This window comes from Fistularia commersonii, chromosome 9, assembly GCF_037954325.1.
Source record: "Fistularia commersonii isolate RoL2024-O1a breed Wild chromosome 9, RoL_Fcom_v1.0, whole genome shotgun sequence".
Taxonomy (NCBI): Eukaryota; Metazoa; Chordata; class Actinopteri; order Syngnathiformes; family Fistulariidae; genus Fistularia; species Fistularia commersonii.
Window position 1 is genome coordinate 7,980,001 of NC_141292.1, and position 23,590 is coordinate 8,003,590.

The 23,590-nt window shown below is 40.0% G+C and overlaps 1 protein-coding gene across 2 annotated transcripts in view; it reads right to left on the reverse strand.

Annotated features, from left to right (window-relative positions):
* olfm1b (olfactomedin 1b) overlaps positions 1-8,724 on the reverse strand; it is an 18,475-nt gene extending 9,751 nt beyond the window's left edge. Inside the window, exons 1-3 of one of the 2 annotated variants that reach the window (XM_086152246.1) lie at positions 8,189-8,724; positions 2,592-2,741; positions 1,495-1,650 (exon numbers count right to left, since the gene is read on the reverse strand). In XM_086152246.1, coding sequence (XP_086008372.1) covers positions 1,495-1,650; positions 2,592-2,741; positions 8,189-8,254 — 372 coding nt within the window. In that variant the 5' untranslated portion in view covers positions 8,255-8,724. Of the gene's footprint in view, positions 1-1,494; positions 1,651-2,591; positions 2,742-4,041; positions 4,560-8,188 lie in introns of those variants that run through there. The other variant, XM_086152245.1, reaches the window with a different exon arrangement.
* Positions 8,725-23,590: the final 14,866 nt, after the last annotated feature.

Consider the following 23,590-nt stretch of genomic DNA (forward strand, 5'->3'; position numbering starts at 1 on the left):
TTCACTCATTATTGCAAATTTTGAGTCAATTTTCCTGGTAAATGTCGGGTAATTTTCTTGTTGTTTTCTCACCGAGGTAATTATTGGGCTGTTTCAGCCTGTAGCCACTGGAGAATTCAATGAGTCCCCTGAGTCAATGCAAACTCTACCTGAAACTATAACCACTTTCTATGTTGAAAACAGAGGCAGACAGACAATAGGGGATAATGTGTGCAGGCACTGAGCGATTTGGCTTAAAATCCATAGTCTATTTATTGTGTTAATCTATTTTTTTAAGGAAACCATAAAAGATGAAATAACTGTATTATGGGCAGCATATCACAGCACTTTGAACTACCATTACAACCTTAATATCTTTATACCCCGTAACTGTCATGTCACATTCGAAATACCTTCGCTTTTTTAACGTCCTTATGGCTGTCACTGGGTCTTGTGCTGTCCAAAGCGCCACATACATTTCACCATTGATACTGCAAGGTGTTACCAGTGGCACAGCCCTTTTTTCTATTCAAACTGATTATTTGTTGATTTTTTGATTATTTATGGAAGCACGCCATTGTTAGCATGCATGCATTTACAGTGACTATTTCCAACCTGGAATTGTATTTACATGTGAGGAACCAATAGTAAATTCAACTTTCAAAGGAATAAATGCAACATGACGCTGTACAGTCTATATAGCCTACAGAAAACCTACTATCTTACTGACAGCAATTTAAAGATGCGTCAGAGTACCAGCCTTGACATTTGATTAACCACAATCCCAACAGTCCATTCTGGACTGTTATAAAACAACTGCTGCAACCACTGAGTGTAGGTTAAATGTCATTCATTGACAGTTTCCTCAAAGCCTATTGGAAGGGTGGTAAACATACAGGCTCCATCATAGAAGTCCACTGCCAATTCACTACTCCAATCAACCGCAAGTAACAAGTAATCACTAGTTTTTACTATTATAAATTAACATTATCTGTACGTATGATATTTGGCAATCTTTAAACATCAAAATTAGGATCAGCTGCAGTTTCAATAAATACTTTGCTTGGTATTGTTGCAAAAATATAATTAGTAATACATTCAAAAAACACTGACTGACTTTGAATAACAGTGATTTTGGTCAGTAACGCGAAAACTTGACCATAATGTTTGGTGGCGATAGAGGGGTGAAGAAATCATAACCATGCAAGCTAATATCTCAAGTGTGTCTCAATATATAGTAATGAGAATAAAATGAAAAGTCTTAATCCAGAGTTTTAATATTCTTCTTTCTCATTATTTATCAATCTATTTAGAGTTAATTTGTTGTTGCCAAGCCTTATGCTCTATGAATAGATATTTGATTGTTGAAGTCTTTGTGTGCTGTGTGTGATTGCTCAGACAATCATGAAACAAATCAGAGGTGGGACAACACAAACACACGTGAAATTAATGGCAGCGATAACAGAATAGCAGCTAAGCTGATGATATGAGCCTTTGAGGGGCTCAGACAATTACCTTGTATTGCTTGGCAATGTTCTGCTTGTGATTCTCCTCCACCTGCCTGAACTTGGTCTCCAGACCGCGAAGCTGGACCTCCATCTTCTCCACATACTGCAGGTCCCTCTGGGTTCGCTGGTCCAACACTTGGATGGATTGGGTCATGTTCTGGACCTAGGGTGCATATGAACATCTTGAAGTGAAACCAATATAGAAATGTCATTTAACTTACAGGCATTCAAATTGAAGCTTCCCATATGTGAATGAGGCTTGGTTTTTGTCTTCCAATTGGGAATCCTTTGTGTGTGTACGTGCTGTCTTCAATTGGCACATACTGGTAAAAAAATAAGTCAAATGTGAAAAAATGTATGTATGCCCACAAAAAAAAAAATTGAAGAAAAAGTTTGAGATGATTGTGCGATTTGATTTAAAAGTGGCTTGAAATGCCATTTAAAAGCGCATTTCCGATCTCAACTCCTGCTACCAAGCTGATGGTTTTAATTTACTCAATCTTGCAAAAAAACCTGCTTTGAATAATAAAGCAATCGAGGCTTTCACTCCACACTTCATATACTTATGTATGTCATGTATATACATATACATATACATATATGTCGATAAGTAAAGCAGCAGATGTTCATGTCTAAAAGCTGAAATAATCAGGAAACCTCATAAACACCCGTCTTTTGTCCTCGGGAAATATCTGTTGGCGTCTGATGAATTTTTGACAGCTGTTGAATCCCACTTGTTTGTGGGATTATCTCTTTTATTCAAAACACCTCTGTTAGCTGACACAAGCCCGTTGCGCAAATGATCTTAGCACCAAATCTGCAGGGAGGGGGCCTAGCTACGTGGTTGAACATGCTGCTTTGGATACGCGCATCGCGACAGAAACTCAGTGATAGCAAGAGTAAAAGCGGCCTCCCACAGGTCCCTGTTGGGTTTCCAAGGAGCTCATTAGAGTATGATCCCCGCTCTTTTCTGATGGGTGATCGGTGGACCACAAAGAGACTTAACTGCTGTGTGTTGTGAGCCTGCCGCTGTGTGTAAATCTGAAGTTGGTTACCTTTGGCAATATATGACTTTGTAAGGGTCATGAGTTAAATGGTAATTACCTTCTCTAACAGCTGCCTCAGTTGTTTGGTGCGGGCATCCCTTGAACACATGGACTGCTGCGGCGCCACCACAGTACAGACACACCTTCCCTCGCTATCCTGCGCCGAACTGTATACCTGCCACGATTCCTCTGGGTTTGCCGGCAACACCTGGAGACATATAGAACAGATAAATGATGGAAAACATCTGCCAAACTGGGATGCTGGAAAAAAAATAGAGGGGAGGGGAAATAAAACGTCTCCAGCGCAAGCATTTCAAATGTCAGAACAACATTAATCCGGTTTTAGTTTTCCGGTTTCAGGTCAGTCACACCTCACCGAAGAGATCGCTTTACTGCTTTTCACGCTTTTTTTTAAGAGTATTGCGTGTCTTTGATGCTGAATCTGTTGCATCACATCTGGACACTGGGGACTACCAGGCTCCACCCCGCCACCCCACCCCCCACCCCCGTGTTAAAACAACACAGTGGCAACCAATAGAGACAGCTGGTGCTATTATTCTATTGGACCTGCAGATGCTGAGTGCTGCTGAGTGTAAATTGCAATGTGTTGGTGGGGAGGAGGGAGGAAGCGAGGGGGAGAGGGGGGAAAGATAGTCAAGAGAGAGAGAGAGAGACAGAGAGAAAGGGATAGAGAGAATTTTCAATACACTGGATTAAGAAAAAAAATCTTTGACTTGCTCTTGAAGGATTTTGAAAATTCCACAGAGATATTCAAGACGTGAGACAACATGACTTTACGTAAAAGGGGCATTCAGCAGACGTCAGCCAGATGCACCGGTCTCCAGCAAAGGGAGCACTGAGCAGACAAAGAAGCACCTAAATTCAGTGTCTCTATGTCCTTCAGCATTCTTCAGTCTGCACTACCACACCACACACACTGCAAAACCTTGCAGAACACACACACTTAACTATTCACTCCACCTTCAATTCCAAAAGCACCAGCTCGTGGCATCCTCAATTCAAATTCCTTTAATTGTCGCCTAATTTTCCTGCTTTCATATCTCAGAGCTGTGCGCCCCTTGAAAACTCCACAACCTTCACCTGCCCCAGACCAGATGCGATAGTGGATGTAGCCCGGAAATCTGACAACAGACCGACGGGAAACAAAGAAGCACACCACTCCTGAATATAAAGCAGCACCTTGGCTTCATGTGCCTCCTGTTATTCGACAGTCACCTGACACTCCCTCAGGAACATACAGTGGCAAGCTTTTAAATCTCCTTTCTAACAGTGCTGATGTTGTGGAGAGAAGTCCTCCGGGTGTGATGAAGGGACAGTTGGATGGAGCACCATCAAATTGCCATCTGTAATACATTCCCTCCTATTTTTTTTTCCCCAACTTTTGCATCACACTGAAGCTTTTAAGCACAATAGTCATGTCACTGCATCGCTCGACATTTACCGCCCCAGTAGGAGGAGGAGGAGGAGGGTGAAACTTGCACACTTACTCCTGTGCTCCGGTCTGGGTACCCTCCCTGCGCCGCCGTGAGCTTGGTAGTATTGAGCCCCACCAGAGAGGGGAGGGTCTGCGACATCCAGTTGGTTATCATCGCCATGGTGCTGAGCACGACGCCGATCTTCAGCAAAGGCACCGACATCTCTGCGTTCTGCTCGGGACTTTTACTCAAGTCGTCTTCATTCTACGGACTCCGGAGAGAAGCATGGAACGGGTGCCATGGTGCCCAGAGCAGCTTGTTGTTGTTTCAGCCGGGATTTCGGTTCGGCATGTCTTTTTTTGGACATCTCCAACAAAGCGGCGGCTGCTGGACGCGGTGGCTACGATCGAGGCTGGAAAGGTCGAGGGAGTGTCAACCTTTGCTCTTGCAGAAGGTGCGAGGAAGATGAGGTTTGGATCGAGAGCAGATTTCGGACAGGTCCTCTCTCTTTGCGCTCCCTCACACTTCTGCCTCTCCGGTGCCCGTTACTATTGCGTTCACGCCCGTCGGTCCGCCTCCTGCCTTGGTGCGCCGTCAGATTAACTTCTACTGACTACACACACGCACGTACGCACGCACACACGCTGCTCCAAATGGATGAGAGGAGGGAAGTAGGAGGTACTACGGATCTATCTATATCTCCAGACGCAATGATGTCAGCCAAGTTGGGGTCCGTTCACGGGGGGGGATCACGCTTTTATCACCCATCACCCACGAAACCTCCCTGCATTCTGATTTTAGACCGGGTCATTTGTTTGGCAAACAACAAATCTCCTCTTGCTTCGAAAAATTAAAAAATCCTATATTAATTTCACAAATCAGGCTTGAATGCAGTTTTTTTTGGGGGGTGGGGGGTTATTTGATTTACTGCTGGGGTTTTGGATGCTGTCAGCACAAACGGAGAGAGGAGGGTTTGATCCGTGTGACTATAGCTCCATCGTGCGGCGTCAGAGGAAAACGGAGAGTAAAATGCAAATGAGCCAAACCATTTAGTGCGTACCAACTTGAAAATGCTAAATTAAAAAAAAACACACATTAAAATGTCACTTTAAAATTAAATATCCATTTTGAGTTACATTCATTCTATTTTTTTTTGTTTAAGGCAAATACACCTACGTTTAGCAACCAACAGTTAGTGTTGCATTTTTTTTTGTTTGGAACCGTCCACTAAAAAGAATCCTATCATTTATTGAAGACAATAAGTAGTCTGCGTTCGAAATGACAAATAATTAATTTGCCTGAGTCTGTGTGTCTCCATATAGGCTCATACTCTACCTCAATGGGCAAAACTGCAGTCCTACATGATACATGAAGTTTCCAAGAATAGCAAATAGCAAAAGTGGTTCTGTGCCCACAAAATATATCTGCTGGCTCGCTGTAATGGATTTTTCTAGTAAAAACTCAAAGTCGGGTGTGGGGCGGTGCACTGGTGCACTGCCATATTTCTCTCTTGCTCTCTGTGTTTCTGTATGACCTCTGTGCTCTGAGATCGGTGAGATGCATCAGCAGGGGTCACCTCACGGCTGTGGGCTGGACAGTCCACTGTTCTGTAACAATGTGCAGCTCAGTGAACCGCAATGTTCAATAGAGGCAATAAAAAGTCTGCATGATTTTTGACTCAAATTAACCTAGAGTTCAGGGTGTAGACGAACCTGGAGAAACACACCAACAAGGTCACAGAATACTCTAATGAATAGATTCAACTCCCTAGCCACAGTCACAATACAAAGAAAATCCAGAGAAAAGCTGTTTGACATGCATTTCACTAGAGAACAAATGTTTTGTTTATTCCCCTACTCACACACTTAGTGCACAAGGCAAAAAGTCTTCAGTAAGTAGCCAAATTTCCCATTTCCACTTCACAAAGCACTACCATATGCAAATATTCAGTTTCTCTGTTTCCCTCTCCTGCTATCACCTTGTTGCTTAACTAGTCTCACTGAATAATGAATAGTTCCCAACCCAGCTGTCAATCATGCTCATGGTTTGCAATTCAGCTCAACTTCAGCTAAGTTTGTCATGAAAAATTGGATTGATTTTTTTTTTTTTTTTTGCTTTGTTTCATTTAGGTAAAAAAAATTCAGGTTTCACTGAAAAAAGAAAATGTTTCAAATGAGATCACACACAGCAGTATAGATGCAGATATTTTGCATATGTAAAGGAAGTGCCTTTTTTTTTGCAGTGATTACTTAAGGACGAAACCTTAATATGTGCAGATTTAAATTCATTTGCATGGTATTGTTTAAAATGCATGTACATTGTATCAAGTGAAACAGGTTTCCATGGGGGCGCTGTTTTGTCAGGTGCTTTGGGGGGGATGCTGTACAGCGTGGTCCTGCAGCGATGGGGTTGCCACAAGGTGACAAACAGATGCAGTTCTGCTGAGGCTGCTTGCTGCTCACCCACCGACCAGAAGCCGAATGTTTCAACAGTGAATGAGGGTGGAATGAGGCGAAAGAGCAAGATAGGGCTGACAATAAGGCGCTTCTTTGTTTGCTTGCCAGATGCTTAGAAAATTACCTGTACTGTTAATGCAGTCATTAGTGGAGAGGTTAATTCAGCAACAGAGGTCAATGCCATTTTACCTAGAAAGCCTATTGTGTAATTTTCTGGCGATAAGAAGGCTTCCACTCATATTTCTGGACAATTCTCTCACATGTAGGGGGTGAGATGGGGTAAAATGTACAGATACAATACAAAACCTGTTGGTGTTGCTTTTCTTCTGTGTGCAGGCAGGCAGGCGACAACTATTGACTTACCTTCAAAGAGATGACACACTCACAGGCCGTGAAAGAAAGGATGTCACTGTAATGCGGCCCTGACCCGCACCACGCAGGACTCCAACTGACTGTCATGAAAACCCAAAGTAAAACACGTGCAACCGTCTTCTCCCCCCGACGGCTTCCATCAATCAGTGCAAATAGCCCCATTGTTCAATTGTGTCAGCATTTCTGTGCACTCAGCCGTTATGCCGCTGTCCATTTAAAATTATAGGCTTAACATTCCCCGTCAATGTAGAGAGACAACATCGTGCAAGTGATAACTGTGTATGAGGTTGTAGCATTGACAAAATTGCAAATCATCTCACATGAATGTCAAAACCAAGACGCTGCTCTTTGAATAAAAAATGCCCCACTCAAAGCCTGTTGGCATTCCTCATAAATTTGCCCAAATCAATCACCTATCTCCGGCACATTTTACTGTCACTTGGGCTGGAGCGTATAATAGATGAATTTATTCACGTATCTTTTGTTTATTTTTGTTTATTCCCCTGTGTCTCCAACTATTAACCACAGTCGGATACACACACACCGTTAAAGCCCATGAAATACGATGCTTATTTTCATAAAGGTTAATTAAATAACCCCCCCCCCCCCCCCAACCCAGGGGTTTTGGGGCCTGGTAATAAACACTGTACACCTCAGTGATACTGTTGATGTGATTCTATAAAAGCTAAAATGCAGTGCTATTATGCAGCAATTAGCCTCTGAGACAGCAGGGACTAGTTCCAGCGGCCAAGAAATTGTTTACTGGCTTTGCATTACTGGACTAGATGTTCCCTTCCCCTCACATAGGAAACAGCGTGTCTCACTGTGGTCATGGAGCATGCTCACAACACCTCCTGACAGGAATGGCTATGGACTAAGGAGCTGGGATTTCAGCAGCTACCCATAAGTGAGAAGAAATGGTGTTTAATGCCTATATGTAGAGAGAGGGGGAGGGGAGAGGGAGAAAGAGAGATGGAGAGAGAGAGAGAGAGAGATGGGCAGTACGTACAGCATAGGTCCATCATTGTATATTTCTCATTTATTTATTATCTTAATCTGATAATTTGCTATAGAGGGAAATGGCAGCCCATGTGATATCCTCCCCACACTTGGACCCCCTTCAACCCCGGCGGTAAAGATGCTGATGAGAGCTTTACCGGATCTGTCCGCGCCCGTCAAGCACAATGTATTCATCATGTAATCCCATCCGTTAATCTGTTTAAGAGGGAGGAAGAGGGCTAGATCACCGGGGCTCCCTTAGATGCGAGGTAACCGGGTAATCTGGCGGCGGATCTGGAGCCAATCAATCACAGCTGCTATGTTTTGTTTTGGTTTAGGGGCTTTTTTTTAATATAAATTCGGGAAGCGAAAATGGCGTGAAAGACACCTACTTGGGTGAGTTCTGTGCCCATGAAGACGAGGAGAATGAGAGTCAGGAGCTTGCTCGCAGGCTGCATCTCTTGCCTCCGGTGTGTGTGTGAGGACCAGCGGTCTCACATGCAGATCGAGTCCCTTCGCGTCCTCCCGCACGGCGGTCCTTTTCCTCCCGGGGTCTCTCTTCGCCTTTAGAGTCGCCTTATTTCCCCCCCTTTTTTTTGTTTATATCCCCCCCCACCCTCAGCAACCAAGTAGCAGAAAACGACCGATCTGTTTCACTGAATTGTCTCTGTGCATATTCATCGCATCCGTGCAGCGCCGTGCCGTGCCTGCCTCTCCCCCACCGGCGGTCTCCGTGCCCGCACACTTATTTATCGCCGTCGTGGACGGGCTGCGGTTAGCATCGGCTTTTCAGGACTGACGTGCCGGCGACGACGTACACGCGGCGATAAACCCCGCACTCGGATATTGGCAAAAGTTTACGTCCCCGCCTCGAGCAGCCGCGGAGCTCTCGGTGAGAAAAAAAAAAAAAAAAAAAAAAAAAGAGTGTGACGGCACCCCCCACCCCCACCCACGTCCACGGCGCACAAAACGGAAGTTGCATCGCGGGGAGAGGGATGTTTAAACTGGCGATCTGCAGATCGACGAGTGTCTCCCCATAAAAACACAAACTATAAGTTCATCGTGGATAAATGTAATGCTCATCAGTGCAACAGTAAAAACCGATTTGCTTCGATAGTTTAATGAGAGATACTTTGTTTTGTGGGAGTTTAAATAGAATCCATGCGTCCACCTGAGGCACACTGTGAACATGAAATATTCTGACAAAGTTCCCACGTGGAGCACTGGAGTTTTGTTCTAAAAACAAGAATGAATAAATAAATTAATGAATTAATCCCGAACCTTGAGGTTATTATTATTATTATTATTATCATTATTATTATTATTGTTGTTGTTGTTGTTATATTTTTTTAGATTATATATTATCAGTACTATTAATTTTGTTGTTATCATAGTTACAATTTCAAGCACAGTGGTTAATGCTTCTGCCTCTCAGCAAGTCACTTGTGTCTTTTTGTCGTCACCAAATAATAGCTCGGATGGATCCCAGCACCCCCATGACCCTGAGTGTGGGATAGGCTGTATATCATACCCTAAGCACTAAGGACCCTGGCTTGATTCTGGAAGGGGACCTTCCCTTGTTGAATTTGAATGTTCTCTCTGTGTATGCGTGGGTTTCCTCCCACAGTCCAAAAACGTGCAGCAGGTTCATTGGAAAAATTGGGAACATTTACTCAAATGAGTGAGTTAGTGAATGGTTGTCTGTCTGTATATGTGTCCCTGACCAGTCCAGGTTGTACCCCGCCTCTCGCCTGATGACAGCTGGGATAGGTTGCAGCATCCCCGCGACCCTGAGTGCAGGATAAGCGGTAGAAGATGGATGGATTTATTTATCTATTTTTGAATGGCTTGAAGTTTATTATTGTAAATCAGTCGAAGTGATAAGTGACTTAGGAAAGTCTCTATGCTCTCCTTATAAGAAACTGATAGTATCCTGATATAACTATTCCAAAACAGTCCAGGAAATCCTTTTATTGTATAACAAGTAAACTAGTGAGTAGCAAAAAGCTAACTACTTTCTGTAGGTTGTGATTTAGAAAAATCCCTCGATTTTTGTGAGTGACAACCCAAACATTGTTGGCAGCAGAAATATATAATGTCACACGCTGCCTTACCCTGCAAAATCAGAATCTATTGTCATGGAATTACCATTTAACAATACAACTACAAACTGTAATAGCCACAAACCAACACAAAACTATCTTAATAATGTGGACATAGTTGATACTGTTTTTTGCTCTGTGGTATAGTAATAACATACATAAAGTGGAAAACTGGTTAAAACAACCAGAGACCACTTTATTGAAATATTTGACAAATGCAAAGCATGTTAACGGATGAAAATGACCCAGAGGCTATACCTGCCTCAAAGTGGCACCATCAATATACAGCTAAAAAAACATGTAAAGATACAATAGCACTCATAACACTGCGTAGTATCTTACACCACCTAAAACTACTATTGATTTATAGAATTACATAAGACCATTTGAAAAAGTAAGCGTGGGGGGGAAGCAGTGCTCGTTGTGTAGTGTATTATACAGATAATGCCATCTATTCTTGTGACTGCAATGGACTTACTAAATGTAATACATTAATGTGTTTCATTTCTGAGTAAGAGTAAATTTTTTTACGTTCTGTATTCATACCTGACACTAGAGCTGAGTCATGGGATTCAGAATGTGTGGACTGCATTTCAGAGAGGGAACAGAGCAGGAGCCATTTCCTCACATGAGACTTGGTAAAGTCATAAAGTCAAATAATTCAAGAAAGGAGGGAGGGCCATATAGATTGCTTATAAGGTTTGCTGTTCCTAGGGAAAAGACATATGGTAAAGTATTATTAAGATTCAGTGAACATTTAGAACCTCTGAAGAAATGAAGAGTCAGTCAGTTAAAGGAGGGCAAGAAAATAAATACAATACGAGTACTGATAAATAACATCATACATCATAGAATTACATTTGTGCCCATGGCCAGGCCAGAGGTGTATCTGTGCTACCACAACCTCACGGTCTCACTTATTCGCACATGTCATGCTCTAACGCCATTGTCTATTTTTATTTATTTTTTTAATCCTTGTTGGTGTCACTCCACTCACATCATGATGTTTTTTGGAACTGATATTCTCACTCTGTTTCTGTTCTTATCCTTTTATCCTTGTTGTCATCATGGTTGTCTATTCTCTCGCTTGTTGTTCAATCTGCTGTCTATTTTTTTGTGGATGTTTCTGCTATCTTTGAATTGTCTCTTTTATTTATATTCATATTTATATTATTCTTATTTATTGATATTGCTATTGTTGGGCTGTTGTGACAAAGAATTGCCTCTATAGGGATCAGTAAAGTATACCTCATGGACCTGGCTCCATCTTACTATGGTAATACACTGCTTGTTGATCTGTTGAAGTATTGGAAGACAACATTTAAATTGAGGGCAGACAGCTCATTATGGAATACTGTATGTTTGATGTTGATGCAGACGTATCCAGTATGTTGTGACTATGGTCTGTTTATGTGTTTGCATAGAAAAGTTGAAAATATCTTCTATCTGGAATTATTGTATTTTTTGATTATTTTAAATTTTCTTTTAATTTCAAGATTAAATAAGTTGAATGAAATATGAATCTGAGATATGTTATTATCGGTAGGATGACTCTGGTGGCAAGAAGGACGAAGGGCACAAAGGCAGACCAGAGGGTGAAAATTCAGGGAGGAGTTGAGACAATGCTCTGGGTGATCATGAGGAGATTCCGGATGACTGGACAACTGCAGTGAATAGGATGAGGGACACAGGTAGTACAATACTTGGTGTGTTGTCTGGAAAGAAAGTATGTTATAGATAAGGAAACTTTGTGGTGGGATGAGAAAGTACAGTAATATACATAGAGAAAGGGATTAACTGAGAAGAAGAGAGACACAGAGGGGACTGAAGAGAGTAGACAGGACAGTGGAGATGCAGTGCAACTTGAAGGTGGTCAAGGCGATTTCGCGAAGTGTACACCATGACTAATATTATGTTTCCTTATAAAAATCTTCTTGTCATGACAACTGAACTTGATTTTCTTCACTTGAAGATGTTTCATCCTTGAACTGAAGAAGCTTCTGGGATGAAGGGTGAAATGGTTTCAACTGAAGAAACTCAAATCGATTTGCCACAGCAAGAAGATTTTGACAAGCATTCACCGTGACCCGGATGACTGAGAACCTCCACAGACTAATATGATGGTTTGACAGTAATGAGGAAAGGAATGATCTTTATAGGTTGGCAAAACAGAGAGATGGCAATGGTAGAGACACTCAAAGGGTAAGAGAGCTTAAGGGTAGAAAGGGAAATGTATTGACTGGTTCCGAAGGTATGATGAGAAGATGGAAAGGGTTAGAAGGGGTTAATGAGGTTATGAACAGGGACAGTGAGAAAGCAATGAATAGAAAAGGCAAATGTTGTGAACCATGAAGAAGCAGAGATTTCTAGAGGCGAAGTGAAGAAGAAATTATAGAGGATGAAGAGTGGAAAGGCAGTTGGTCCTTATGATGTACTGTACCTGTGGAGGTATGGAAGTGCCTAGAAGAGGTGACTGGGGGGATTTTACCAGGTTGTTCAAATGGATCTTGGAGAATGAGAAAATGCATAGGGAATGAAGAAGTATGCTGGTGTCCTTATTTTACAACAAGGGAGATGTTCAGAGTTGTGGTAACAATAGAGAAATAAAGTTGATGATTTATGGAAGTTATGGAAAAGAGTAGTGGAATTTAGAATGAGGACAGAGGTGGGCATTTGTGAACAACAGTATGGTTTTATGTCAAGAAAGAATATAAGATATTTGGTATTTGCTTTGAGAATGTTAAGAGAGAATTACAGAGCACGTCAGAGGGAGCTGCATCGTGCCTTTTGTAGATCCAGAAAATGCATCTCACTGGATGCTGAGGGAGGAAGTTCTGTACTCTCCGAGGAAGTCAGGGGTGGCAGAGAAGTATATTAGTTTGTTACAGGACATTCAGCGGAGTGGTTAGACAATGGTGAGGTGTGCTTGTGCTGTAGTTGGGACATCGGAGTTCAAGGTGAAGGACAGGACTGCAATAAATGTCCGGTAGTAGACCCTTCTGGTTCGCTATGGTAATGGACGAGCTGAAAGATGCAGTTAGACGGGAATCTCCATGGACAATTATGCTTACAGATGACTGTGCTCTGCAGTTGGAGCAGTTGGGGGAAAATATCAAGAGACGAAGATGTGCCCTGGAAAGAAGAAGAATGAATGTTAGCTACAGCTAGACCGAATACAAGTGTGTGAATGAGAGGCACCCAAGTGGAACTGTGAGGCTACAGGGCAGGGGGGGTAAAGAAGGTGGACAATATTAAGTGCAAAATGGAAATGAGGTGAAGAACCATGGAAGGGTAGAGAAAGGGTCACTGAAATAGCTAGAATGAAAGGAGGGCTGCACAAGTTTTTTGAAAATTAATGATAAAGTTTCCTTTATTTTTGAGGTGGCAGTTGGGTAATGCGGAAGCCTGAATGTACATGTGAAAAGATCACTTGAGGGTTGACTTCACGAGATAATTTCCACATAGTTTTGGGGGAAATTTGTGTGTCAACAGGATTTTTGTTGATAATGTTGATATTGCAATCATACTTGCTGGATTTTTTTTGATAAAGTTTAATCTCCCTATTTTAGTCTGAGGAACCATAAATAAATGTTCAATCTTCAAACAATAGACTTCATAGTTCAGTAGAAAAGTATAAGAACTTTGTTAAACTTTGAGGTGATGAGGTATGGAAATTAAACTGAATTGTTTGCAGTTGTGGTAAAGACTAAGTCTTTGGATTGTTGTGTCTTGATTCACCCTTACCCCATCTCTGTATCTATCAGCTTCCTATCTGCACCGATACTGTTAAATCTCTTCTCTGCTCTTGTGTAAGATCTTCTTTCGCTATGTCTGATAGGTTATGTTTAAAAAAACATGGTTTTATCTCAAATATTTGCCTTTGGTCTTTTTTCTGTCTGGCTCATGCTGTGTGGTACTCTCTATTGATTCAAGCACTTGGATCAACTTGTTCCCTGGTGACTGGGAGATTAGGGTTAAAATAATAATTGGAACTGAGTTCAGTTTAGGGTAGTGGCTGGTGTGTGGAGCTTGGTAAATGCATTCTGTCTGCAAATGTCCTCACAGTGGCAGCTGTACAAATAATGTGTGTGTGTGTGTTTCAAGATGGCTGTAAGTCTTGGAATTGTAGAGTTGTGCTGAGTACTACCACAGTACTTAGCAAGCACTCCATGTATGTGGGCAGTACAGTACTTATTTCATCGAGGGCATCAACAATAGGCCATGATTTGGCGGCCGTGTAGTTCTGAAGCTGTTCTGGTACCCAGGCGACTGGCTGATTCAAATTAACATCTCAGGGCCTGAAAGCTCATTGAAATTAATAATGGTCATACCCTAATCCACATCACTCTCAGGGATTATGGAGTATATATCTTTTAAATGTAGAGAATTTCTTTGTTTGCATAATCAAGAAATCTAAATTACTGCCTAACATCAGATTGAAAAGGTCAGCATGCGACGTTCTTAGTCAACATTTAGAATTTGATTGGTGCAGATTAACTTTTTTTTTGTAAAAAAACTCTGATAACCAAGCTGTCCACCTATATTGCAGAGCAGAATAAAACCTTTATATAATTAATATGGAAATCTAAAGACATAAACAACAACATTTGTTTAATAGCAGGAGCCCGGCTCTGCATGGTGATGAACAGTCCAGACTCCAGACAGCTGGAGACACATTTCACTCGCACTTTATCCAACATTTAAATTTGTCATTAAAGCATTATTGCACAGATGAACATTTAATCATGTCTGTTGAAGAAATAGTCTGTTGGTCTGGAGCACAATTTCTCGTCAGAACTCAACAGGGCACTCTTTATGGATGGTTATAGCTTTATGGTGCAGGGAGACGTCCTGCAGTTCATGATGTGTTTTTTAGCTTTCAGCTTTTTTCTTTTGGTCCAAAGAAAAGTTTGCAATGTAATTTTTATAAAATCAATTACAGAATAATTAAGTTAACTGAAATTTAGAAGACAATTTGCAGTAATGCCATTCTCGAAAAGACACACATAAAAAAGGTCTCTTTCCAAATTGAAATCCAAATTTGCCGTGTTTCACTTCAGTTCTACTAAAAGTAAGTTGCTATAGAACTCTTCAGTTTTGTAAGTGCAACCTTTGCTAAACATTTGAATTTATGGCAAATCATTTAGTATCAGATGAAGGGTAAAAATTGGCATACCCACCAATTGTCATTCACACTGATCAAAAAGCTTTCCATTTTCCCGCAGCATGTGGCTATGTTAAAGCTGTTTTGTTGGTTTTAGATGGGCCAGTAGACAGGTTGGCAATAAGATAACACTCGTATGGTCATGGTGGTACCAAGTAAGCAGCTGTGGGAGAGTTTCAATTATTTAAGCATGGGATAGACTGAATATACTAAATACACAGTAGCGAATTGAGAAAACAATGTAATGCAATGTCAACTTTACATGTTCATGTCTAATGAGACAGTATAGATATTACAAGATGGATGTTGCTCAGTAGTGTAACACATATTCACAGCTTTTCTCTGAGCACAGTGTGTATTCTGTTATATCTATAGACTGATACAATTTTAAGGAATAGTGAATGACTTGCATACACAATGGTAAGCAACATTTTGGCCCAATGGATGTTCATCAAGACGTTGCTTCCTTGGGTTCATAGAAGCTGAGGCCCCACATGCTACAATAAACTTATATCAGAATCAGCATCAGAAATCAGCACCTCTTATTGCCCCCCCCCCCCCCCCCAGAGGGGCAATAAGAGGTAGCAATATCAAATTATGAACATCAATATATATATATATATATATATATATATATATAAAATAAAGGTCAAAGGGGGGCAGAGGTTGCCCTTCTCCTTTGGGTTTTGCCTACTGCATAAACATGAAGTCCAAACTTTATATTTACCTGAATAACTGATTTAATGGCATGGGATGTTGAACTTGCCAGAGGCTATTAGCTGGACATGATTTAAATTCCTTTTACTTGAATTGCCTGAAATATTCCAATTGATTAGCATAAGGAAATATGTATATATGTATACATTTTGTTCTAATTGCTTAATGATTTGTTGTTGATTTGGGTAACTGCTAATTGGGACCAAATTATTCATTTATCCATTTGGTACTTTGCAGCAAACACTGAAAGGGTGAATATTTTTCATGGTTTTCCAAATTTAACAAGTAAAATGTTTAACCTTCAAAAATGTGTCCCCATTTGACAAAAGTCTTTGTTCTTTCATTAGATTCATTCTTTTGTTCTTTACTGTCTGCAGTGAGTGCCTGTGTGAGAGAGAGCAGGGAAACTGGAAGAAAGTGAGTAAAAGTGCTTGGGTTTAAATTTAGGTCCAAATAGAATTTGTCTTTCCTCTCAGGCTCACTGCCATTAACCCCCCACCCAACCCAACCCCCTTCATCACCTCCTCCCCTCTGCTCTCTGCAGGCCTGATGCTACAGACATTATCTCTTACTAATACTGCATTCATTTAGCAAACGACAAGCTCAGGTTGGAGGGCCCTGTTCACTTCTGTGTAAACAAAGTGAGCACCATACCGTTATGATATAACAGCAGTGGGAGTTGACCTTGCATCTTATTAACTTAGATAAGTAATGTAATAAGTTTAGCCCCTCTTTTGGTATGTGAAGGGACAGCAGGTGGGCTATTCCATGTAATATATTTTTTTCTAAATTAGAAATATGCAGTTTTTAAAAAACATTTCAACTTTAGCTATTTCAGTAACTTTAGAATAACCAAAATTTACTTTTTTTTTACATAATCAAGTCATCAAATAATTACATATGATTTGAGTAGTATGCTATTCTTGATTTATTTTTTTCATATACTGTAGTATGCTTATGTGGCATACACAGTAGACGCCGTGTATGAAAAATAAATGATTTGCATGTGGACACAACACCTGTGCATCAAAATTGTGATGAAAGTTGTGGAAAGTTCCAGAAGATTTTCAGACTTAAAAGTGGAGCATGGTGTTCTCTAGTCTGGAAATGGCTGCCCGAGATAATGATTCTCTTCATAATAAGCCTTGCAACCTTGGAACCAAAAAGGAATAAGTGCCTGAGTGCTGCACAGGCATGTTTCTGTTAAAGAAACATACTTTACTGTAAGAGATAGTAAGATAATATGACAGGCGTAATTAAAAAGTGCCATGGTGACACTTTTAAAGTCTAATTTAGCAATTCATTAGTTTTGGGTGCACTTCATAATGGAGGCAACTATGGCTCAGTTGGTAGAGTTGGTTGGAGCCCCCCCAATGAGAGGGTTTGCAGTTTGATCCCCAGCTCCTCCTGTTTGCATTCAGAAGTGTCTTGGGCAAGACACCGAACCCCATGTGGCTCCAACTGGCCTGTTAGTACCTACAGCTCTGCAGCCATCAGAGTAAATCCATGTGTAAATGGGTGAATGTAATCCAGTGTAAAGCACTTTGAAACTGCAGGCTGTGAAAGAGCTATAGAGTTTACAACATTGACTCTAACAACAAAAACAAATTAAACAAAAGAAAACAAGTTTTGCATCAGTTTGTCAATATACGAGTTGCCCAGACCCAAAGGATTTTCGCCTTCATACTTAATGAACTGTCAAAAGGAAAATACTATTTGATCTGTTTTTCCTGTCAGGCTTTCAGCCAATTGATCCAATAACCCTTGAAGAACTAGAAGAGCTGGAGGATTCGGTTATTTTATTTCCACTCAAGTAACTGAGGCACAAACTAAAAATTAGTAGTGGAGGACATTATGGATATTGCAACATGGAAGATTCTGCCATCTTGTTTTGCATCATAGAGCAATGAGCAGTTATGATTCGAATGAGCAAAGCTCCCAGAGGCAAAAATGAGTTTCCAAATCTAGTACACAGACAGTACATTGATTCCATGGGGAACCGTGTGATGATTAAACGATATCAAATCACATTTAATGAAAACATGAGAAATAGCTAACACTGCAAGAAGATCTAACCATTGAAATTGAAATTTAGCGGTGAGAAATAATGTTGATTGTTGAGATTGAACTTGAATTACATTTTTAAAACAGGATGTATATGAAATGATTGATGCATTGGTTCATTGTGAATGAAAATATGCATTGCTTATATATCAAAATGTGTTAATCAGTTTAGTTTGTATTTAGTTCATTCACTTAAACATGCATCAACTTTGTTTCAATCACTTGTAAAAGCAACTTGCTATCACACAGCTAGTAACAAACAATTCTGACATCCACTGATGTTTGCGTTTTTCAAATGCGAGATAGATAAGGCATAGAAAATAATGATAAAAACAAATTCATTGTTCAATATGGATTAAATCTGTGCCGGTGTTTATCTGAACAAATAACAAATGTGGTGTAAGAAATTATCTTACCAGGGTATGGTTTGGCAATGTCATATCAGCTCATTGGTGGATTTTAAATGAGTGCTCAATATCTCTTCAGTCAAGTACGCTGTTCTGTCATTCATGACAAAAATTATCCCCTTAATTATCACAAAGACCTTGATTTTGTGACAATGATGTAGGAACATGTAAAGGACAAATACAAGGCAGTCTCCCCTGAAAGGTGAAAAAATGGCTTGTAATAAAGAGCAAAAACGCAGAATTACCGTAACGCATGAAGTATAGTGGTTCCTGAATCATTTTTCACTCCGTTATCTCTCTCTTGACAGGTTTATTGTTGAGGAGAAAAAATAAAAGTATCAATTTCCAGATGTTAAACATGGTTGCGGGTCTTGAGTGACATAGATAAGCAACCGCTATTAGCGGTTAGATTTCATCATTAATCTACAGTATTCTATACATCTGAGAGGCATTAAAGCTTGTTAACAGCATCAACTGCACCCACAGGCAAATACCTTCCCCCGTATTCCTCACATGCTGCAGGAGGGTAATAAACCATGCTATCAATCATCAAATCCAATAATCATTTATGGGAAATGTTAAGAGACATTCAAAAGTTCACAGCGGCAAAGTTTGAAAGCTTGTCAAATTCTCTGACCTTCCTGAATTCATTAAAAATTTGGAAACTGTTAAGAAAATATTTTACGAATGGGAAGTGGAAAAAGGAATCACAGATCAGCAGTTACCCCTTCACACAATGAAGCTATGAATTTCTGAACAGGTGAAGGTGGCACGCATGCTATGTTATTCATGGTATGTTGAATGCACGCAGCCTCCTAGTCTGATAAGTCAGGTTAATGTTTCACGGTGTCTCACACTTGTCAGTGTTTTGTGCTCATTAACTCTACTTGGAGTGAACAATTTCTCATGTTGTCATGATGTGCTAATATAAATAGCCATTCAATAATTGCTTGCTAGTCAGTCGAGCTGGATCACAGCGTTTGTATGTTTTTCATTTATTTGAGTATCTCTATACACAGCCGAGTCTTAAACTGCACCCAACACATATGAAACTCTGAGTAGGCCATTCTGTCAACTAGCTCACATCTATTAGCAATGGTAAAAGGTGAAAATCAGGTCAAAGGTTTGCAATTCACTAAGAGTGCTCCTTCTAGTGCAGGATGTTTACAGTTTATTTTCCATACCAATTTGTATATTCCTTTAGGCCAAATGATAACACAGCATCAGCCACCATGAAGTTATTTTATAGACATTGAATCTACAGTGATATCGGCTTATATTTGTATGTATTAAAATGCAAGAAACAAATTTTAAACTTACTTTTTCAAATTTCTTGAAGACACTTGATACACACAAATGGGAGGAGGAACATTTGGGAAGACGCAGTAGTATCATATGACAGCTGTATACTTAGTGGGAAATGCAAAATGAAATTTTAATTTTTTTATAGAATGTGATTTCTAAATATGTTACAAGAACTCAGATAGATTCCAAGTATAAAAAGGATTGCTAGATGTAAAAGAAACATAAATAAAAATAGATATTAATGAATTTGAAAAAAGGAAGCAAGAGCACATGAAATTTAAGCTTTGTGAAATTTAAAATCCTGAAATGAGCTTCTGACAAGGCTGTTTTTCAAATTCTCCTCTTAGTCACATTGTTATGTGTAACATTTCAAGGGTTTGTTTAAAATCTGTAGACAAATAGTGTGGCACATTGTCATAATAATTTACCACAAACCCATATAATGTTCCAGTGGTCCCCAACCTTTTTTGTAGCAGGGACAAGTTTTTTGCATGAAAATATTTCCGCGGACAGGTTAGAGGCTCTGGGGTTAAAATTTAAAAAAAAAAACCATTGTCAGTTCACAGTATTTGATCTGAATACAACGATTACCCTTTTTATTAAGCAATTACAATATTAAGTGCGGCAGTAAGATGAAGGCGGAAACAGTCATTTTTCAAAATAAGATCCGGAAGGTCTAATATAAAACCGAAGATTTGTGCCATGGAAGATTTTCTTTGCGGACCGGTACCAAATTATCCTCAGACCAGTACTGGTCTAAGGACTGGGGGTTGGGGACCACTGGTGTAGTCCTTCAACCAGTGGTTTTAAACCCACCTTCTCCAACAGCTTCTTATGCACACTATGGTTTCAAAGAAGCAAATTTGCAATAATTTTAAAGGTATGGGTATTTTGCAACATCCAGACATGGTAATGTTAGGATTACATCATTGTCTGACAGTATAAATGTATTTATTTACTTTCCAAACAATGTCTGGGAACCCCAAGCTCAGTCCTTCTGCATGCATAAGATACCAGCTTATGCTTACCTATTAGAGCAGAAAATCAACAGTTTCAAATGACCCAAAGCGAGAAATTTGGAATTTGCAAATATAAAATTGTGCCCTCCACATGTAATGTGCATGAATATAATACCTGACATACATAAAATAGTAAAACTCCAGCCCTAATATCTATCTTTATACACCAGCAGATTTTGAAGTAGGTATGAGCACCATTCTACTAGTCTTTCATAATGGCGTATGCTGCTGTTAATGCTCTTACACCTGCATAGTTTTCTATATAATCACGGCTAATACCGGGCCCGAGGGTGTGTGTGCCTACAGGCCGGCCCCAAGGCACTATGTGTGATTCTCTGACTAAGCACTCTCATTTGAATAATGCAGACATTCACAGGTGTATTACAAAATCTTACAATGACAAATTCTTTCACATGTACTCCCTCTGCAGTAAATGCAAAAACGATCCATTTGCTTTGGGACGCATCCACTCTGGATGCTCTTTTATTCAGTACTTCCAGTCTGTTACACTGATGGCATGTACAGTACTGCTCATAACCACGCTGTCAAACATCTTTACAGATGAGTGACTGCATGTCTTTTGAAGGCTTGAATGTGTCTATATGAGCCTTTTCCAGTGTGTCTCATCAGATGGCTGTCATTTCTCTTTTATCCGACGGTCTGTGTACTTTCTTCTCTAATGTCTTAATTATCTGATCCATTTATTTCTTCATTCACCATTGCATGTGATAAGACATTATTCTTCCCAATCAGACTGTGCCATGCCTCTCCTTGTTATTCTGCCAGTGAAAACTGCAGTGCTGTTTGTGACTGTAGTTGCCAGGGGCTTATGTCACCAAGCAACAGCTGCAGCTCTGATTGATTCATGTGTGCAAGGGAGAGTGCATGCATGAGTGTGTGACATGGTATTGTACAGAGCCCCTAAAGGGACCTGGCTGGCATCATACGCATGAATGCGTCATAATGCATCTGCTATGTTTAAAATTGATGACCAGAGGATATGTAGGTCAGGTCAGACTGATACAGCAGACCTGGACAGATGAATGATAGGCCATGAGAGAATCAACTTTCGATTTAGCCAGCGTGCCCTCACACCTTTGTCCCTTCCTCAGATGGAGGTCTCTAATAAACTGGAATACCAAGGAGAGTGCAATTCTTGATGATAGATAGATTCTCAACTGTCACCCATGTAAAGGATACTGTGCAATCAGCTGTCTGTTATCAGGAGATAATGGACAATACGCTGCCCAGAAGTACTGCATATGAAATAATTGCATTATGTATGAATTCTGTATGTTTATGTCCACACTTCAACATAAAAATTAAACGTACTGTGAACTTACCTTTCAATTGCGCCCTTTTCTCTTCAAATTCTCATTCTATTGTGTATCACTCATCAATGTTATATTATCCAAACAAATCTCAAGAAATCCAAGTGAAATGCCATTGTGTTATGCAAGATAATCAGTATGGAGGCATTTGACATTATTTAACGAATTCCTTTATTTATCTTAATTTCAAAATTGTCCCCAATGGATGAAGCAACAAAACTGTTTTTCTGTGAAACACTAGGTAAATATTGAGAAATTAATATTGAGAAATTAATATCTTTACTCACAACTTTATCAGTGGAATGTTGAGTAACAAATGACTTGATTATTTAAGTCTGGTTGGTATGGGGTTTTATTTATTTGTTGTTTTTATTTTTCAGTTGAATCTCTGGATGCAACAGTATATTTTTGAATGAGTATCTCACCAGAGAACCCTTTCACAGACTTTCAATAGATGGACCTTGGGTAAACAGAGGACAGTCCCTCTTTCATTTCATGAGTCACAGCACAGAGCTCTTCGACCAGGAAAGCACAACACTGGAAGAAAATTAATTTTAAGATGATGTCCTGAGAAAAAGAGGAGAGGTGCTCGGTAATGAAAATGCTGGCTACAGGCCATGATCCATGTTTTTTTTTCCTTTTAGTTTCAGGTATTTGATTGAAGGACAATTGTCATCTACTATTTTGTCAATGTAATAACATAGTCCTCTGTATTTCTCATCTCCATTACAATGTGTTGCAACCCATAATTAATTTCTGAGGCTACAGTAAAGCCAGAAAATGTTTTGTTGATACAGTATTGACATTTCATCAATATCATACAGTACATTTACAATTGCAAAGACACATATTCAACAGCAAGGAAGCTGCATCAGTGTTCATTTAAAGTTGTTTTTTCAGAGTTCAATATTTGCTGTCCTATGGCTCTTTTTATGTCTCCATAAACTCTTTAGGGAAATATCTGGGTTTTTAGCTATTAAGAGCCCCTCTATATGCGCTGGCTACTCACTACATCTGTTGCCTTGTGACTGGGCTGGTAGTATACAATGAAACTGTATTGTTTTTCTATGGGAACAGATGCCTGCTCTGGTACAAAATCACTAAGGCACACTGAGACTGAAACAAAATAGTAAATTGGCAGGCTGGAACACTATATGTTACTATAAATCCCTGGAAGGCTGAGGGTAGTTACAGAGAGCTGGAATGATTATCCTGTCCAGCTCTCTCAGTATGATAATACATTTGACATTACACATGATTATTTGACCATGCTACTTCAGAAACTGCAGCATCCTTACTATTAATGTACAGTGAATGTGGGTCATAGGCCGGAGGAGGATGGGAGGATGCATAATTTGGTGAATGGGAGGCTCCAAGGGAAAGGTTAATACCACAGTAAGAAATCATTGACAAACTGGGAATAAAATAGTTTAATAAGGACATATGCCAGTGACTGAGGGAAAGGTTAAAACCATAGACAGACATAATTGACAAACTGGGAAAATCAAAATAATGTCTGAAGAAATGCTAGCATGAGACTCGTTCACAGACAGACAAATCTAAAAGTTGAGTGTGCAGGGGATAATGTTTGTATTTCTGTCACATGGCACCATCTGATGTTTTGTCAACACAAACGTCCTGTCCTTGCTGCTCTTGTATTCATGTCAGTGGTAATCACAAGAGGA